The sequence below is a fragment of the Zootoca vivipara genome, chromosome 11, assembly GCF_963506605.1.
Source record: "Zootoca vivipara chromosome 11, rZooViv1.1, whole genome shotgun sequence".
In the NCBI taxonomy this organism is placed as follows: domain Eukaryota; kingdom Metazoa; phylum Chordata; class Lepidosauria; order Squamata; family Lacertidae; genus Zootoca; species Zootoca vivipara.
The window spans coordinates 41,181,241-41,199,229 of record NC_083286.1 but is presented as its reverse complement, the minus strand read 5'-3'; the positions used below and the strand labels follow the sequence as shown (position 1 = coordinate 41,199,229).

Here is a 17,989-nt window from a genome sequence, read left to right as displayed (position 1 = left end):
TTTAATTTACCTGTCAAATCATTGGCAGTGATAGAGCTCAGAATGCTTAGCTGTTGGTCAGATGTGGGCTCCGATCTGCTGTTTGACGTTATGGCTGAAGAATGTACAGCTCCACCAAGAGCTTCCGCTTCATCTACCAACCGGTCCATATAGTCCCTGGAATGACAATGATCATCTTAAGGCAAGTAATTTAACTGACTATAATCAGAGGATATGCATCTTCAGAACAACATCAATGCAATATTCTAACATGGATGTGATGTTCTAGAGGAGAAAATCACAAAACACAAAAATAAAGCCTTTCAAGGTCTTTGAACTTACGTGACTCCAGGATGGTGGTTGTATCTCTTTTTTCCGAATCTAGTTTGCTGTGCAAAGTAATCGTATCGTTCAGATTTCTTCCACATGTAGTAAAATGCTACACATTCAGCAACTGTTCTTGTTCTCACCTAAAAAGAATTGGCACATTCAAGTCTTGATATTGATATCCATCATAAATCCTTACATGGAAATGCCAACTTCCTTCTGAAAGAGCTGGCAAAGAAGGGCCTAACTCCCCCAATAAATTAATATAATTCTGAGGGACTCATAGTGTTGAATCATAGAATCGTGCCCAAATTCACATTGTAAAAGCCAACAACATTCTAAGGATTCTTAAATTGGAGAGACTTGCTTGTATGATGTAGTAGTAGTAGTAGTAGTAGTAATAATAATAATAATAATAATAATAATAATAATAATAATAATAATAATTTATTATTTATACCCCGCCCATCCGGCTGGGTTTCCCCAGCCACTCTGGGCGGCTTCCAACAGAAAAATAAAACAAAATAATCTATTAAACATTAAAAGCCTCCCTAAACAGGGCTGCCTTCAGGTGTCTTCTAAAAATCTGGTAGCTGTTTTTCTCTTTGACATCTGATGGGAGGGCGTTCCACAGGGCGAGCGCCACTACCAAGAAGGCCCTCTGCCTGGTTCCCTGCAACTTGGCTTCTCGCAACGAGGGAACCGCCAGAAGGCCCTCGGTACTGGACCTCAGTGTCTGGGCAGAACGATGGGGGTGGAGACGCTCCTTCAGTAAGCAAGATGCTTACTACATAATACAAAAACTTGTGGTTGGTCATTAGCATGCTGAGAGGAACAGGGAGGATAAGGATGCCAAATTCTGGCTCATTTTGACTGGGCGCAGAATTCATAGGCTGGTTCATTGCTACAAAAACAAAGTACGCCCCTGCAACTAGAGGTATGAATCATCCAGATTCTGCTCTAGTTCCATAAGAGCTTTTCTAGTCAAAGAAATCAGGTCATATGTAGTTTTCTGGCCATGCCCTCTTCAGAGAAAGATGTCACTTGTGGCCTTCCAGATATTGTTGAATTTTAACTCCCATCACCCTCTGATAGGATAGCCAATTGCCAGGAATGATGGGGGTTACAGTTGACCAACATATGGAAAGCCACAGGTTCCCCTTCCCTGTCACAAAGGTTTCTTGTTAAAAACCACTGAAAGCACCTGGAATCTTGGATAAAGGAAAAGGTTATGACACACTTTCTGAAAACCATCATCTCCTGGTCTTGGGATGGAGAAATGGCAGGAATAAGTTTAGAAAAAGGAACATGTCTGTAAACACAACTCTGAGCTTGGTAGACAAGCCACCTTCCTATTTGGATGAAGAGACTGTTTTATTGCTCCATGTGGCCTGCTTTCTCCTATTTCCAGATTGGCAGATGCTATCTGGGGAACAAAAAGGGTAGTGGCACTAAGTTGAGTTTGTACACCACTGAGACATCTTCCAGCCAGCTGCTGGGATAAGCATATGAATGAATTGGTCCCTCCATTAACAGTAATGGGCCAGCAACCCTGGAGAGGAAATGAGGGATCAACTGCATAGAGAAAAAGAGGATATACAATTTCAAAAATCTAGCCATGACCAAGCTACCGAACCCAGCAAATCAGGAAACCCAGGAAATGGCTCTTAGCTAGCTAATAAATTGCTGGGTCCATCAGACCCAACAATGCTTCTGTGGTAAAGAAGGGCCACAATCCACCTGAGTGTTAGAATATTATCTCATCATGTCTCATATTTTACTTGCTGTTTTTATGTTATGTCCTCCATGAGTCCAGTGAAAATATCAACAGAGAGTTGTTATTTATTGTGCATTAGCGAATGTGTTGTGGAAGAAGCATTTATGAGCCAGAGCCCACTTTGTCAAATGCATCTAACTTGGTCATAAGTCAATATCAACTTTCTGATTTCAGAACAAAAGCAGTAGTTACTAGTGATGCAGAACAGCTGTGGTAAACTAGATATTTTTCCTCCTTTCACCTCAAACAATAATTTAGTTCTTGTATAAGGTAATGCAATAACAGTACAGTAGAATACAGCATCAAGTTTGTTTACTTTTTTAAAAAGTATAAACATTCACAGTAATGACATTCCACTACAGACTACTTCAGACATACATAGAGGCTGACTCATTTACTAAATGAACAGATTTACAACGTTTGTTATACATTTAACATGCCAATGGCCAGTCAGTAACAATATGCTGTCTATACATCTCCGATTTTAAAAACACAAGCACCATTTGTTTCATTTATTTGTATATCGACATACCTTATTTTTTTGTATGAGATGAAAATCTTTCCCATAAATCAGAAGTGCATGTTCAAAGTTTCTACATTCTTCTTCTGTCCAGGCTGTCATCTCTTAAGAAAGGACAATTAAGATTGATATTCTGTTCAAATTAATAGCCATTCTACCCTCCAGCACTTGGACAGCAAAGAAAACGTCACCCACCCGGTAATAGCAATCCACAAGTGGAAAGCTCACACCTAGCAGTAAGACCATAGATGCAGAATTACATATATTACTCCATTTGGGTTCATGGGAAGCAAGCTTATTCTGGACTACACGGTTTTTGCTTCTTCTTTTTTAAAAAAAGATCAATATACTCATATTCTTATGGGGTGCTATTAGCTCTATTGTACATCTTTTGTGCAACCAATGACAATCATATTTATGGCTAGTTTAGTCCAAGCTCAAGGCAAATAATAATAATGCTAATTTCCATTACCTGAAAAATAGAGCTTAAGACCCATGAGTACAATTCCACTCACAGGATGCTCCTGCTATACGGAAAGGAGAAGGCAATTTTTGCCAATTCTTCCTTTCACACTTACTGAAAAGCTGTTTTGGAGAGCTGAGGATACAGGATGGAAATACAGGAGCAAGGTGCCTGACTGTTAACTCATTGAAGGTAGAATCAGAACTGGAAGTTGAAGGAAGATTACTTCCACTTCCAGCCGGCCACAGAAAATTTCATTTTCAAGAATGCCTTTTGACTGCCTCCACAAGCAGTTAAGCCGTGTCTGTATGTTTCACTCCTCTGCTGCCCAAGAATGAATTGTCTTCCAATATCTAATTACATGAACATTCCAGCTGTTACTGATGGCAGCAAAATAATCTGTTCTACTGCTATAAACGGTTGAGGAACTGGGGAAGATGACTTGCCACTTCAACTCATTTCTGCAATTTTCAACTTAAAACAATTTAAACCACTCTTATAGCACAATCCTATGCTTGTTTACTCTGAAGTAAGCTCCACAGAGTTCAATGGACTTACGCTCACTTAAGCGAGTAAAGGTTTGCAGCCTCAAGCTCTTTGCAGAGATTTCTTACCTTGAGATGCCTTTCCATTGGAGCAATATCTCTCAATTGCTTCTTTTACATTGTGGTTACATTTGAAAAGTTCATAGAGTGCCTAGGTGAGATTAAAATATTTATTGTTAAAAGAAGTCAAAAGTATACAGTAGAATGGTTATACTCCCAAGCCAACCAAAAATTGTTTACTTTAATATAGTGCAATTTCTCCAAATATTTATCATTAATATAAAGTAAGATTATATGAACACCAGAACAGGGCAGTGTCCAGTGGTTTCTCTCTGCCAGAACAAGGGCTCTTGCACTGGCAGAGGAAGCCAATGCAATAGTTAGGCTAGCGGAAACTCATTTGTGCAACAGATTTCCTAATCTACTGTGCAACAAAGTTACCAGCAACTTGTTTGTATATTATCTTGCACAACAATGTCCTGCTGGCACAAAACATTTTGCCAACAAGTATACCTCTACACAACTCTAACTACATTGGAGACAACTCAGTGTCCAAAGATATTGTGCCTCGTGAGAATTGCAAAGCCATAAAGAACGGTGCATGCTGCTGGTTACATCTGAAGAAGTTTCCTAAAAGCTCAAACTAGGGATTTAAAGATATGGAAAGCAGTAAACACACATAAAAGTGTGAAAGACCGTTGCCTCAAAGCACTTGGAGAGGAGGAGTGCTGGGGAGCCCTGACTGGCTGTATCTGCCACCATAGATTTGCTGTGTGTATAGGGATGGATCTGAATTCAAATTATAACAATCATTAGCAAAACAAACCAATTTGAGCTTTTGGTAAATTTACTCTGAGCCTCTTTCAAAACCTATTTATTTTTAAATGACACTAAGCTTTTCATCACCCAAGAATAAGGATCCTTGGTGGGGGGGAGGGTAAGGATATTTTGTTTATAAAAACTTTTGGAAATATTCAGATGTCATAGCATAAATTTAAGTGTGATAAAAATAAGCCGTTCTTACAATTGTTTATTAATATAAATGTATCAAAATGTAGGTTTAAATCAAATGAAAACAAAAATATTTGAGTGGTCTTTTCTTGTAACATAAGCAGAGAAAAGCCCTAGGCATGCAATAATATATGTGCAGGTAAGAAACATACCTGTTCATTATCCCTTGTATGCATTCCCTCAGGAATTCTGCCAATCGTTTTTTCATTTCCAGTTCTTAAAGAGGTCTCAAAAAGGTACTCTCTAACTTTATTTTCTGAAATCATACCAGGCTGCCAAAGTAGCTGGTCTTCATTTTTATATGCTGTGAAGAAAAAGCATTGGAACACAAATGATAGGAAATACTCTTCAGTAACATAAAAGCAAAATATTGTGAAAATAAGAGCATATTGGCCACAAAAATAAAGATGTAAGAGACTTAACCATCGTGTAAAAGAGAGCTAATGAAAAGCAAACATCCTAGAAAACTAGTGGTGAGTAATCATCCTCCACAAAATGTCAAATGGGGCAAATGAAATGGGTATAATACTCATCAAATCTAATCATCAAAACTTGCAATTAACTTTTTCAGGTGACTCTCACCAAGAAACACATGCAGAACTTCAGGCATGCTAAAATTAGAATATTAAAGACCAGATTTAACTAATTACTCCCACTAGTGTAAGCCCAAACAAGGACAGTAATTTCCCCCGTCTCCTCCTCCCATGTACCCTCGCCAAATTGGCTTGGGGGGTGCCAGGAGAACCCCCAAAACAGCATGCATAGAGAGGAGAGGGGTGATCATTCCATCTCACAAGCTGAAATGTTTGTACTAATGAAATGATTGCTATAGTGCTGTGTTGAGTTCTTACCTAAGTGTTTTCTATGCCTTTTTCCTTAACATCTGAATAATATACATCAGCATAAGACTGAGTAATCATATTTAAGATGCATTTACAGGTAGTTCAGTAAAAACAATCTCAAAGTTAAAGTTTGAATTTGTTTAAACGTAACATTTAAGCCACACTTTAAAGATTTTAACTATAAATCAAAATTTAATAAAAATAATAAATATTTCAGTTCAACTACTTTGGGTAATTGAATTTTTTTTCAGGTTTTATTCAGTACATAAAAGGAACACGGTGTACTCTTTATAAAACTGTGTTTACTAATCTCACTTAAGCTTAGCACTTAGTTTTATGAAGATAAAATCTACTTCTGAACAGAAGCTCTGATGATTCATTGCTTTCTGGGCACAATTCAAGGCCATAGTTTTAATCAACATAGTCCCAAGAAGCCTTCAGCCCAGTATGGCTCCCCTTTATCACATACACAGCCCAACAAGAATCCACCAACAGCATACGAATCAATATGGCTAACCTGATCCAAAAACACACACAAACCCCACTGAAGAAGTGTGCATGCACACGAAAGCTCATACCAAAATATAAACTTAGTTGGTCTTTAAGGTGCTACTGAAGGAATTTTTTTATTTTGCTTCGACTCAGACCAACACGGCTACCTACCTGTAACACAAACCCCACTCACACATGAAAACAAAGTTCATCGCGGCCAATCACAAACAAACAACCACACCCTAGGCCAACCCCAACCTTTCTCACCACCAAAGGAACGGAAGCAAATAGCAAAGAGAACCTGCACAAGCAGCGCTGACACAAAACCCCACACATACATTAAGAAAAATAGAAACATACCCACCATGGCCCCCTCCACCTCTTCCCCACTTTTTTCCTAATGTAACACTAATGTCTCAAGAAATGAAACTGATCTGTAGAAAATGTAACTTGAAAAAAGAGACATTGCACATACAGCGGTGTCTCGCAAGATGAAATTAATTCGTGCCGTGAGTTGCTTCATCTAGCGATAATTTCGTTTTGCGAAGTGCGGGTTGCCGTGGCAAAAAAAACACCGTCGAAAAACTTCATCTTGCAAAGCGCGGCCATTGAAAACTTCATCTTGCGAGTCACCAAAAACATCACAAGACGCTTTCGTCTAGTGAGTTTTTCATTGCGTGAGGCATTCGTCTTGCGAGGTACCACTGTACTTTTGTAAACCAAGAAATCTTTAATAAAAAATACATTTTTTAAAAAAAACATAGTCCCAAGAAGCTTGAAACCCACAAAACATTAGGGAGCACACCGAGATGCCTCCTACTGGGAAGACCTGCTACGTGGTACTGAATCAGAGAGGAGCAAAACTTTCATTAATGTGCCACCAATCTTCTCCTTACTGGATAAGCCTGACAGAACATGACGTGGCAAATTGGGGGGGGGGGGTACGATGACAGAAGACTAATGGCCACACACTCTGAAGGGAAATAAACCACAAGACCTTTAAACACATCCAGGAAACACTTTAAGCCACCTAAGCATAGAGGGACACCACTCACACACACAACCGACATACAACATGCACAAGCTATTCAGCAATTAAATCAGACCAGAAGAGCAGGTGCAACATACAAGTCTGCTTTAAGCAAGACAGGAAAATGAACTGTCACTTCAAGGGGAGAGATGCCTCAAAGATTCCGTCAGACTGCCTTCGGGTAACAGAAGGACTACTCTCACTTGATGTTTTCCTAGTGCCCATTCAAAAAAAAGATACCATGCTGCAAGGCTGCCAACAACCCTCTCTCCCCCTTGCCGGGACTACAAGGAACTGTTGCTGTATGGCAGAACTGCACCGGTGCCAAAATCACCTTGTTGTGGTGAGTGGGCTTGCATGTTCCTATGACCCTTGTGAGCGAAGCCATCGGGAATCTCATACTCCCACCAGGGTCACCCAAGGCGGTAAGGTCAAAGGGAAGGAGCTAGACAAAGAATGATCCAAGAAGTCCTCAACGGCAGAACTGGCGGATGATAACAAGCGGTATGTTACAACGGCTGTGAAGGCGGATGAAGGCTGCAGCAGTTAGGAATCTACCGGTTTGCCGTGACTACTTCATGCCATCGGAACACAGCCCTCGCAAAGATTGTGTGTTGGTCAGTGTGCACTGATCTACACACATAAAACAAATTCACGCACAGGCGTCTTCCAAAAACCCAACCCAAACCCCCAAAGTCCCATGGCGATCGGCAAATGGTAATGGGGGCAGGATCGTGAAATCTGGAAGCCCCTAGTCATGAACCAGCACATGGGCGGTGTATACAGATTCAGTTGTTCTGACTCAAGGAACGAGGCAGTTGAGCAGCTCGGCAGCTGTATCCATGACTGAGCAGTCCTTTTTAGGACCCACTCTACTCACCCCGAGAAGGGGGAGGGGCTAGAAAAGTTGCCCTAAGCCAGTGTTTCTCAACCAGTGTGCCTCCAGATGTTTTGGGACTACAACTCCCATCATCCCTAGCTAGCAAGACCAGTGGTCAGGAATGATGGGAGTTGTAGTCCCAAAACATCTGGAGGCACACTGGTTGAGAAACACTGCCCTAAGCATTGTCTGCCTCCCTTTCCCCCTGACTGGATTACCGCCATAAAATAAGACGCAGCAGGATTTTCAAACATTGCCATGATCCTACACTTTGTCAATGGGAAACTCCCCACTGGAGTAGAAATCATATATCGAACAGATGGAAAGCTCTTCAATCTGAGCAGGCTGGAAGCAAAAAGTAAGGTTACCGTAACTTCCATCATAGAGCTTCAGTATGCTAATGACAACGTAGCGTGCACACGCTCAGAGGATGACCTCCAAACCATCCTAAATATCTTTGTAGCAGCTTACGAAAAGCTTGGCCTATCACTTAACATCCAAAAAACCGAAGTGCTGCACCAACAAGTACAAAATAACCCCTCTGCAGGGCCACAAATCCAACTCAATGGTGTAACGTTGGAAAACTTCTCCTACCTAGGCAGTTACCTTTCCACAAAGGCCAACATTGATGCCGAAATCCAGCATCGCCTGAGCTCTGCGAGTGCGGCTTTCTCACGATTGAATTGCAGAGTGTTTGAGGACATTCACAGGGAAACCAAAATGCTTGTTTACAAAGCTATTGTCCTACCAACCTTACTATATGTTTGTGAAACATGGACCACTTATAAACGCCATCTCCAACTCCTCGAAATATTCCATCAACAGTGTCTCCAAAAAAAATTACACATCACTTGGGAAGACAGGCGAACTAATATCAGTGTACTGGAAGAAGCAAAGATCACCAGTGTTGAAGCAATGATTCTTCAACATCAACTTTGTTGGACTGGTCATGTTGTGTGGATGCCTGATGATCATCTTCCAAAGCAACTACTCTATTCCGAACTTAAAAATGGAAAGCGTAATGTTGGTGGTCAACAAAAGAGGTTTAAAGACTGTCTCAAGGCAAATCTTTAAAAAAAGTAGTATAAACACTGACAACTGGGAAACACTGGCCTGTGAGCGCTCCAGTTGGAGAACAGCCTTTACCAAAGGTGTCATGGGCTTTGAAGAAACTTGATCTCAGGACGCAAGGGAGAAACGTGCTAAGAGGAAGGCATGCTTGGCAAATCCACACCATGATCAACTCCCGCCTGGAAACCAATGTCCCCACTGTGGAAGGACGTTTGGATCCAGAATTGGCCTCCACAGTCACTTACAGTCCCATTGTTAAGACCGTGTTTATGGAAGACAATCTTACTCGGCTACGAGAGATTGCCGAAGAAGAAGAAGTTACTAAATCAACAGCCCAGAAAATCTGTGTTAGCCATCTTCCACATATCTTTGCCCGACTAAATGCCGTTACAAATACTGTATTGTTACAAATACAATCTTCAGTGTCGGTCGGCAGTAAAGGATGTGCTAGCTGTTACATTCAAAGTGGTTTTTTCCCATGGGAAGTTTTCCTGTGTTCTACAAATATTTTTGCATTCTTTGCCCTATGTTTACAAGTTTATGGAAGGCAACCTTGAGTCTAGATTTCATGTATCTAAGAATATATAATGAGATTATTGCAACCGCTTCTGTACTGCTTTTCAGAAAACACAAGTGCTTCATAATACACCAGTAAGATTCATAACAACCCTGTGAATTAAGGATAAGGCTGAGATAGTAAAACACAGCTGGTGAGCTCCATGGATGAGTTACTTTGAAACTGGATGTCCAGGATCCAAATGCATTACTCCATTCCCTGCACTGCCATGGCCCTTTGACATTTTAACATTCTACCCTGAGAGTATTGAAACAACAACTTTTCAAAATGCAATTTTCAAATTTTGATACAACGGTCACAGGACAGTGTACAAATTTAGATAATATAGTCATTAATTTAATCAAGAAAAATAATGGGAACTCACCCTTTTCATCATCGCTGCTGCTCTTGCCCAAATAAGGTGGAATTTCTGCTTGGTACTGTGCACCAATCATTATTTCCTGAAAAAACGTTTTTAAAAAGTATTTAATTATACATTCATTGATATACAGCTCTCATTAAAAAAACAATTGTAAACTAAATGGTGATTATCCAAACACCATCTTCTCTCCTTGCACAACATCCAACTTTCTCACTTCCAAGCATACAAAGGGGAAGCAACAATATTTCTTTTGAGAGCTGCCGACTTCTGTAGGAGCCTTCATAGGGGCTGCTACTGGGAGGGGTAGCTAAAAGCTTACACAGGCAAGCAGAACACTATCCATGATACCCCAAAGCAGCATCAAATGTTAAGTCCAGGGAAATGTGTATTTCACATATTTTAATTTCACAGTCTTTATGTATCCAAGATATGTGGATCAGTTTAGTTATTTAAGTATGTTTAAATCCACTAGTGAGGGTCATTCTAATGCTTACCTTCCGCAAATCTTCAGATGAATTTCCCACATCCACTTCCACATCTTCACCATCAGATTCTTTATCACCATCACATGTAGTATTTGCTTTTTATAATGGAAAATGAACAAGTGTTAATTCAGGCATATGTAACAACTTGAATTTCACATACTGCAACATAAGTAGTTCCAAGAACAGTTTTTTATTGTTTTGTTTTGTTTTGGGCACTAGACAGCAAAATTATCAGTTACATCCCGCTGCACAAAAAGGGTAGGCATCAGAGTCTGACCTGGTAATCCTCTGGATTATATTAAACAAAGTCCTACTCAGAGTAGAATCACTGAAATGAATGAACTTAAGTTAGTCCTGTCCATTCACTTCAACAGGTATACTATGAGAAGGACTAGCACTGAATACTACCCAATGTCTACTCTGGTGTTAGTCCTACTGAGTAGTGTAGAATTTACTCCAGGTTAAATGTGTCTAGAAAAGCTAACCGGTGTGGTCTTCCAGATGTTGGGACTCCTTCCATCAGCCCCAGTGAGCAGGGCCAGTAGTTAGGGTTGATGGGAGGTAAAGTCCAGCAACATTCAGACACCGCAGGGAAGTCACAGCTGGGGTACAGGAGTGCATCTTAAGTCCAGAACCATGATTCAGAAGGCTGAGGATATTAGCGCTTTCAGATAATCAATTACCAAATGCATGGATACCAGCCTCTACAGAACTCTGTAAACCATTTCCCATTGCTCTCTTTCATTTTGTTTCTCGTGTTACTTAAATTGTAAAACACCCTGCATTTTACACTGCTTTATGCACAGTGCTTTGTTTACATAGGTTTATTAGAAATATCACCACATTTCAGTTTAAACCAATACAAAGTATGCCAGTGATGAAGTGAAAATTGGATTGCTCTAATGTTTTCTGTGCCTGCTGCTCCCAATTTGCACACAAAGAAGTGTTTATTCCAATAAGTTAGAACACACAGTAAGTGGCTGATAAAAGGAACTGCAACAAATTCTTGTGTCAATTTTTTCTCAAGCAAGGCACCACAAAAGAATAATAAGAGAGGGGGAGACATATGCAATATTGACTCTATTGAATGATCTCCAGTAATTTCCACACTACAGTTTCTTTCACTATGTGGAGTTTTGAAAGTTCAAAACACATGAATAAAGTGTTTCAGGATCATAGAATCATAGAGTTGGAAGAGACCACAAGGGCCATCCAGTCCAACCCCCTGCCAAGCAGGAAACACCATCAAAGCATTCCTGACAGATGGATGTCAAGCCTCTGCTTAAAGACCTGCAAAGAAGGGGACTCCACCACACTCCTTGGCAGCAAATACCACTGTCAAACAGCTCTTCCTGTCAGGAAGTTCTTCCTAATGTTTAGGATAGTTTTATGATTTTTGGTTACCAATACCCCTCCTCTAGAACATACGTGTCAAAAAGGATTTGTGGTTATTCCTAACATAGCAAGAATTATTCTTCTTGAAAATGAAGCATGGTCACAGATGCACACTTGTTCACCAACTCTGCCATGGCACCCATTTTTTAGATAAATTAGACTGCATAAATAAAGTTATGCAGTTTGTTGAAAGTCTACTAGATGATGAGGTTGATAGTTCTGCACTGCTGCAACATTAAATTTCACACATTTGTCTCACAACCATGTGATTTACTAGTACAAATTGGACCATGTGTAGACCAAAAGCTTACACTGCCTTGGCTGCATTTGAAATAATTGAGAGCAACAAGCCGAGACAGAATGCGTTCTTTCAGGTAGAGAGCAAAATGCATGACTAAATCAATCTCACAGTCCTAATACTTCTACTTCTGACACAATCTGACACAAGATATTAATATTATTTTCCCTACATCTTAAAGGCCGAGGGAAAAAGTCCGTAGTTTCATGTGAAGTAACCGATGGTGTCAAATCATCAGCGGAAGACTGTGTTTCTTCATCATCCCCTGATAATAGGTCTTTGGCTATTTCCTCCTGTAATCAAAAGAGTCAGTCATTAGTATCATTCCACTCTGGAAGAAGTAACTGTATCTTGAAATTCATCATATTCCTTATGTGGAAGCCTGGAGAAGAGCGGCAAGTCCTCCATTTTAGAAATTCATTTACTACTTATACCAGACTCAGTTGTTAAGAGTCAGAGTTAAGAAAATGAAAGAGATAAAGGGAAACAGATTAAAACATCCAATAGTTTTAGGTTTCAGTAATTACATAAAGCACCTGAGCTTTGTATATATGAAATATTACAGCCTGTCACTAGCAACTCAATACTGACAATGTGACCAATTAAAAGAAAAGGGTGTTCAAAAGAAACTACAAAGTAACATTTGATAAAGGAGGTATATTTAGATGTAATGCATGCTATTTATTTGAAATCACTTTTACTTTTTCTATTTAATTTTTAAAAATGTCTTTAACATTATAAATATATCATTTTCCTTTCATTTTGAGTTACATGAGTTATATCCAACACTGTTATTTAGCTGATGGTAAGGCAGGCAATTTTCAGTTATAATGAAATCACTGCCCTTCATAAGGGTGAGGGGCTGTAGTGGAGAGAGGGAAAATTGCTTCCCATTGCATTTTGCTACTTGGAAGTATTTACCCTCAAGTGAGTGGCACCATTGGATACAACTCAGTTATTCAACTTACAGCCGAATTCTAACCATTTGAACTACTGTTTTCATCACAAAAAATTACTTCCAGGGAAAGCTTGTGTTGAATTGAAACTAATTATCTACAAGTTAAAGGAGAATTGTTGTCAGATTTCAAGGTCTTATTTCTGCATAAATGCAGAACATTTGGGCCTCAACGTTCAGTGCAATGAGGTGATTTCATGGTAACCATAGAACCCAAGAGTCTCCTGCCTCACATTGTTACAAAGAAATATGTTTACGACTTACTTTATCCAAAGTCATGTCTGGCAGTTCATCTGCAAGTTCACTTGGGGAACTATCTGCACTGGAACTTGCTATAACTGGAATTGTCGGTTCATAGCCATAGAATGCCAATAAGTCTTCTAAGGGCATGCTTCCTTCCTGGGTTTTTTCAAAGGAAAAAAAAGATGCATTTCCATTTGTAAAAATAACAATATCTTTTTAAATATGCAGAAACAAACAAAATGGTTTTAACAACTACAAAAAAAAGATTATCCAAATCCAAGATATAGGAAAATCTAATCTAAATACTCTTTCTCCTAAGGTTTAGTTAAGTTTTCAGCCCAAGTAAAAACATTCCTCTTCCTTCAAGCTTTTTGAATTCTCAGGATTGGCCTTGTATTGAGAGAGGTGTTATACAAAAAACTAGATTCTAAATTTTAGATGTTTGATTGCTATGACCTGTCCTGCAATCATTTTATGATGCAGGACAGGATATAAATTTTACAAATAAATAAAATAGAAGAGGGATTTAAATATGCAATATAAATTAAAAGAGATGACATTTGCAATCTGATCCTGTGCTGTCACATTACCTGCAACAGATAAACTAGCATTCTATCACTTGGGCATCCTATCATATGGTTCTGCAATAGCTCCTGAAGAGCTTTGTACATAGTACAGTCGTACCTTCCAAAACGTTCAGAAACCAAAGCATGGCTTCTGATTGGCTGCAGGAAGCTCCTGCAGCCAATCGGAAGCCGCGGAAGCCCTGTCGGACGTTCGGTTCCAAAGAACGTTCGCAAACTGGAACACTCATTTCCAGGTTTGCGGCGTTCAGGAGCCAAAACATCTGAGTACCAAGGCATCCGGGATCCAAGGTACAACTATACAGCTATACTACCCTTTGATCTCCTTAAAGTGCTGGCAGTACTGATGGCCGCATAGTAAACAAATTTGCTTTTCTTAAAAAAATATGATGATAACCTTTTTTCTGAATCTAGAATTGGTATTTAAGGTGACAGAGCGTAAGGGGAAGCAGTGTGGGAGTAGTTTTCTATCATCTTGCATTGTTGTCATATTAATAGATAAGTCTTTCTGCTGCTGTTCTTTAAGTATTTGTTCCATAAATTTTTTAACTAGTTGAGTTAGATCAGTGGTATTCTATGAAAATTCTCCCCACAATTTCTTTGGTGTTTAAGAATGAACACACAATTTAACCAAAGTTATACTAGAGATCCAGCATACCTAAGGGAAGAATTCCTTACCTTTTCTAAGTCTTCAATCTCAGAACCGAAATTTTTACCCTCATCCATCATTTCCTCCTCTTCAAGAGTTCTTTCATCATCATAGTCATGTACCAACATTTCAGCTGTAGGGTCAAAGTCATGATCCTCAGAAGATAAAGAGCCAACTATAAAAGACAATTTAAATCACTTTAGGAACACACAAAATGTTATCAACACTAAATAGCAATGGTAAAAATTCATTTAAGTTCCAAAGTTAATGCTCCAAACAAAGAAGCATCAGCATCCATTTTTATTATGCACAAGTTGTACACAACACTTGTATGTACTGCAATTTAAATCAAAAAGAGAATCAGCCTCATGCCTCTTATTCTAGAATAGCTCTACCAGGCAAGTGAAGAGACTGCTCTGGAAGAAAAGTCCTAGTGACACTTAATTACAGCCTTTGTTGCAAGTACTGTACATTAATTATTTGCACGACTATCAACTATGCATGCATGAGCTAAAATGTAAGCACAGTTCTTTAATATGTAGGGAACACACAAAAAATTGGATCCCAGCTTTCAGAAATGTAGTGTCAGTATACAAACACCTACTGAACAGGAAAAAATGCCGCTGACTAGAAGCTGACTCACTTGAAAATATGGTTAAAAACAGTTTGGAGGAAAGGAAAACACCATCTAAACAAGTCAACATTAAGCATTAACAACTCATTTTTAACTAGCAACAAATTACTATTAAAAAGCTGTGTAAAACAGCCCCAGATATGCAACATGCTTGTTATAAACACACCAAGAAAGTATATATTGTGTTGCAAATTAATGGCAACATATCTGGGTGTGAATGCCCACTTCTTTGGACTGCATAAGCTTGGATATCAGTAGATCTTCTTGATTTAAAGAAACCCAAGATCTTTGGACCAACTTTGAACTGCATATTTCCAAGTAACTGTGAGGTATCTGAATCAGGACAATTCAAATGCATATAGATGATACTTCAATTAAATCCAATTTACCTGAAGTTGATGAAATGGAGAAATGCTATAAGCTTGTTCTCAGACAATAAATGTAAATAAAAATTTCACACAGATTTTCCAATTTCATTTTTTAAAACAAAGTTTCCTCTCTTCGGTGCTAAAATATACTGAAAAATATACTTATAAATAAGTATAGAATACACTTATTTAATCTAAAGTAACAAAAACCTGTTAAAGGGTTCCCCAACCATGCAGAGCAGCTATGGAGAGCACGGGGGGGGGGGGCTGCAAGGGGGTAATGGAGCCCCTTTGCATCAGTCTGTTTGTCGAGTACTCTTTTAGCTTGTTTTCTTTTGTATATACAGTTAAAGGAGATGTTCCAAAAAAGGCTGTATATTTAATAACAGAATCCGATACTCAGTTAATTCAGTTAAGCTTTCTTACATAAACTAAGTTTTTTTATCAAGATGAACAAAATCTTCCTCAATTACTCTATTAATAGGTTTAGGCAATTTGGCAACTTTTGAAAATATGTAGGATACAGGATTTTGCATTTGATTTCATTAGAAGACAAATTAAGATTAACATTCATTACGCTTCAATTTCATTGACTAGTAGTTCCACATCTGCTTCTATTCATTGAAATTATGTAAGTTATACAAACACAGCAACAATAACGACTACAAAAGCAATTAAAGCAATAAGACCAAGCCTACAGCCTACATAAAAAAGGACCATCCTACATAAAAAAGGATCGTACCTACATTCACAGCCTAATTCTAGCCATGGCTAGAACAAAGTTTCATTAAGTTCAATGAGATTTATATGAAACTTTCACATGGGCACAATCTTACTTAGAAATAACTTGCATTTCTTATCATTTTTAAAAAATAATTCTGTCTGATGTACTTTGGTTTGGCTGTACTTTGCTGTTCTTACTGTTGTGAGCCACCAAGAGCCAGGGTAACTTTTTTCAAAAAATAAAAGAATAATTAACTTTCATTTAAATCAACATTATTCAATTCTGAAGATCTCAGATTTCAGGGCTGCAACTTTAAGTTAATTTCTCAATAAGAAATTTCTTCTCAATTCAGGGGGACATACTTCTGAACAAGCAAACATTTAGCAAAGCAGAAAGTGGTTTGAGGATTGCTAAAGGAGTGACTCCCGAAAGCAGCAAACAACTACCGGTAGCATTAGGGATTTTACTGACTTACATTTTAAGGCAAGTTGTCCCGCATGCACCATAATTTTATTTAGAAAGTTAAATGCCTGGCTTTTACAACACCCACAACAGCTTTGCAACCCATCACTACAGATTGTACAAGAGAGAACAGCTCTACAGGGCTTGGCCCTTCTAGAACCAAACAAGTGACTTTTAACATGAAAAAACCGAGAAACAAAATAGGAAGGATGGAGTGGGGGGGGAGGGAAATCACTGTAAACAGAGAAAATACACAAAGCATCTTTTGACAGATGCGCCTGTAACCTGGCCCTTAACCGTACCCAAAAGCTTCCCACTGCCGGAATCACAGAAGAAGGAACTGAACAGGACAAACCTGGGCTGGAACTCCCAAAGGAAGCCTGGAAACAAGCAACGGGAGAAAGAACTGGTTAGAGATGAGCTGTACCAAAAAAAAAAAAAAAACAAGGTGGAAAGAAAAAAGGACAAGAAAAGGGGTGCGTGGGTTTCTTGTTAATGGAACACATTTCAAGTTTCTCGCACACACTTCCCCCCCCCAAAAAAAAACTTCCCAACCTCGCCTTCCCTTTTTGTCTCTCAGCATCCCTTCCTCCCTCTTCCCCACCCGCAACGGCCAGGGCGCAACTACGGAGCCTCCATCCCCCGCCCGCCCATCCCTTTCGGCGTCGCTTCTCCCCCCACACCCGCCCAGCCCCTCGAGTGCCGCCTCTCGCCCTCCAAGCCCGGAGCCCCTTTCGCTTTCCCCATCCCCACCGACACACTGACGCAAGCCGAGGCCCCCGCGACACCCGCGTCCCCACCTCGGCCAGGCCCGCCCGGGCGGTGACAGGGGCTGTCCGAAAAGAAGCGGCGAAGGCAACCGGACCGCCCGTCGGAAAAACACACACACACCACAAAACTCGCCAAGCCCGACCAGACCCCCTCCATCCCGGCCTTGGCCCTCCTCGGCAGCCCCGCGGAGCAAGGGCTTGGCCCGAGCGCCCTCCACCTCCGCTCCCGGCCGCGGGACTGTGGGTGGAGACCGGCCGGGCAGCTCCGCAGACGGCCATCGGGAGACAGACGGCAGCTAGCCGCGGCCTACTCGCGCAGGCTGCGCTCCGCCGGGGCAGGCGGCTCGAGCAGCCGCCCGGCAGCCCCCGAGTCCCCCTCGGTGGGCCGGCGACCCTCGTAAGGGAGTCATGGGGCCGCCCAGGGGGCCGGAGGGAGAGCCCTGCCAGCGGAGCCCCGCCAGGAGCCCGCCGGACCCCAGCGCCCCTACCCGCTTTCCCAGCTCACCTCCGCCATATTGGGAGCGCTCGGGCTGAGCAGCAGCGATGC

The 17,989-nt window shown here is 40.4% G+C and overlaps 1 protein-coding gene across 4 annotated transcripts in view; it reads right to left on the bottom strand.

The window, feature by feature from the left end:
* The window catches only part of MIER3 (MIER family member 3), a 22,367-nt gene extending 4,378 nt beyond the window's left edge, over nucleotides 1–17,989 (bottom strand). Inside the window, exons 1-12 of one of the 4 annotated variants that reach the window (XM_035100956.2) lie at nucleotides 17,948–17,989; nucleotides 16,975–17,052; nucleotides 14,514–14,659; nucleotides 13,273–13,407; nucleotides 12,226–12,346; nucleotides 10,370–10,455; nucleotides 9,879–9,954; nucleotides 4,775–4,926; nucleotides 3,681–3,762; nucleotides 2,616–2,707; nucleotides 322–449; nucleotides 11–156 (exon numbers count right to left, since the gene is read on the bottom strand). In XM_035100956.2, coding sequence (XP_034956847.1) covers nucleotides 11–156; nucleotides 322–449; nucleotides 2,616–2,707; nucleotides 3,681–3,762; nucleotides 4,775–4,926; nucleotides 9,879–9,954; nucleotides 10,370–10,455; nucleotides 12,226–12,346; nucleotides 13,273–13,407; nucleotides 14,514–14,612 — 1,117 coding nt within the window. In that variant the 5' untranslated portion in view covers nucleotides 14,613–14,659; nucleotides 16,975–17,052; nucleotides 17,948–17,989. Of the gene's footprint in view, nucleotides 1–10; nucleotides 157–321; nucleotides 450–2,615; nucleotides 2,708–3,680; nucleotides 3,763–4,774; nucleotides 4,927–9,878; nucleotides 9,955–10,369; nucleotides 10,456–12,225; nucleotides 12,347–13,272; nucleotides 13,408–14,513; nucleotides 14,660–16,974; nucleotides 17,094–17,947 lie in introns of all 4 variants that reach the window. The other 3 variants (XM_035100955.2, XM_060280288.1, XM_060280289.1) reach the window with 3 other exon arrangements.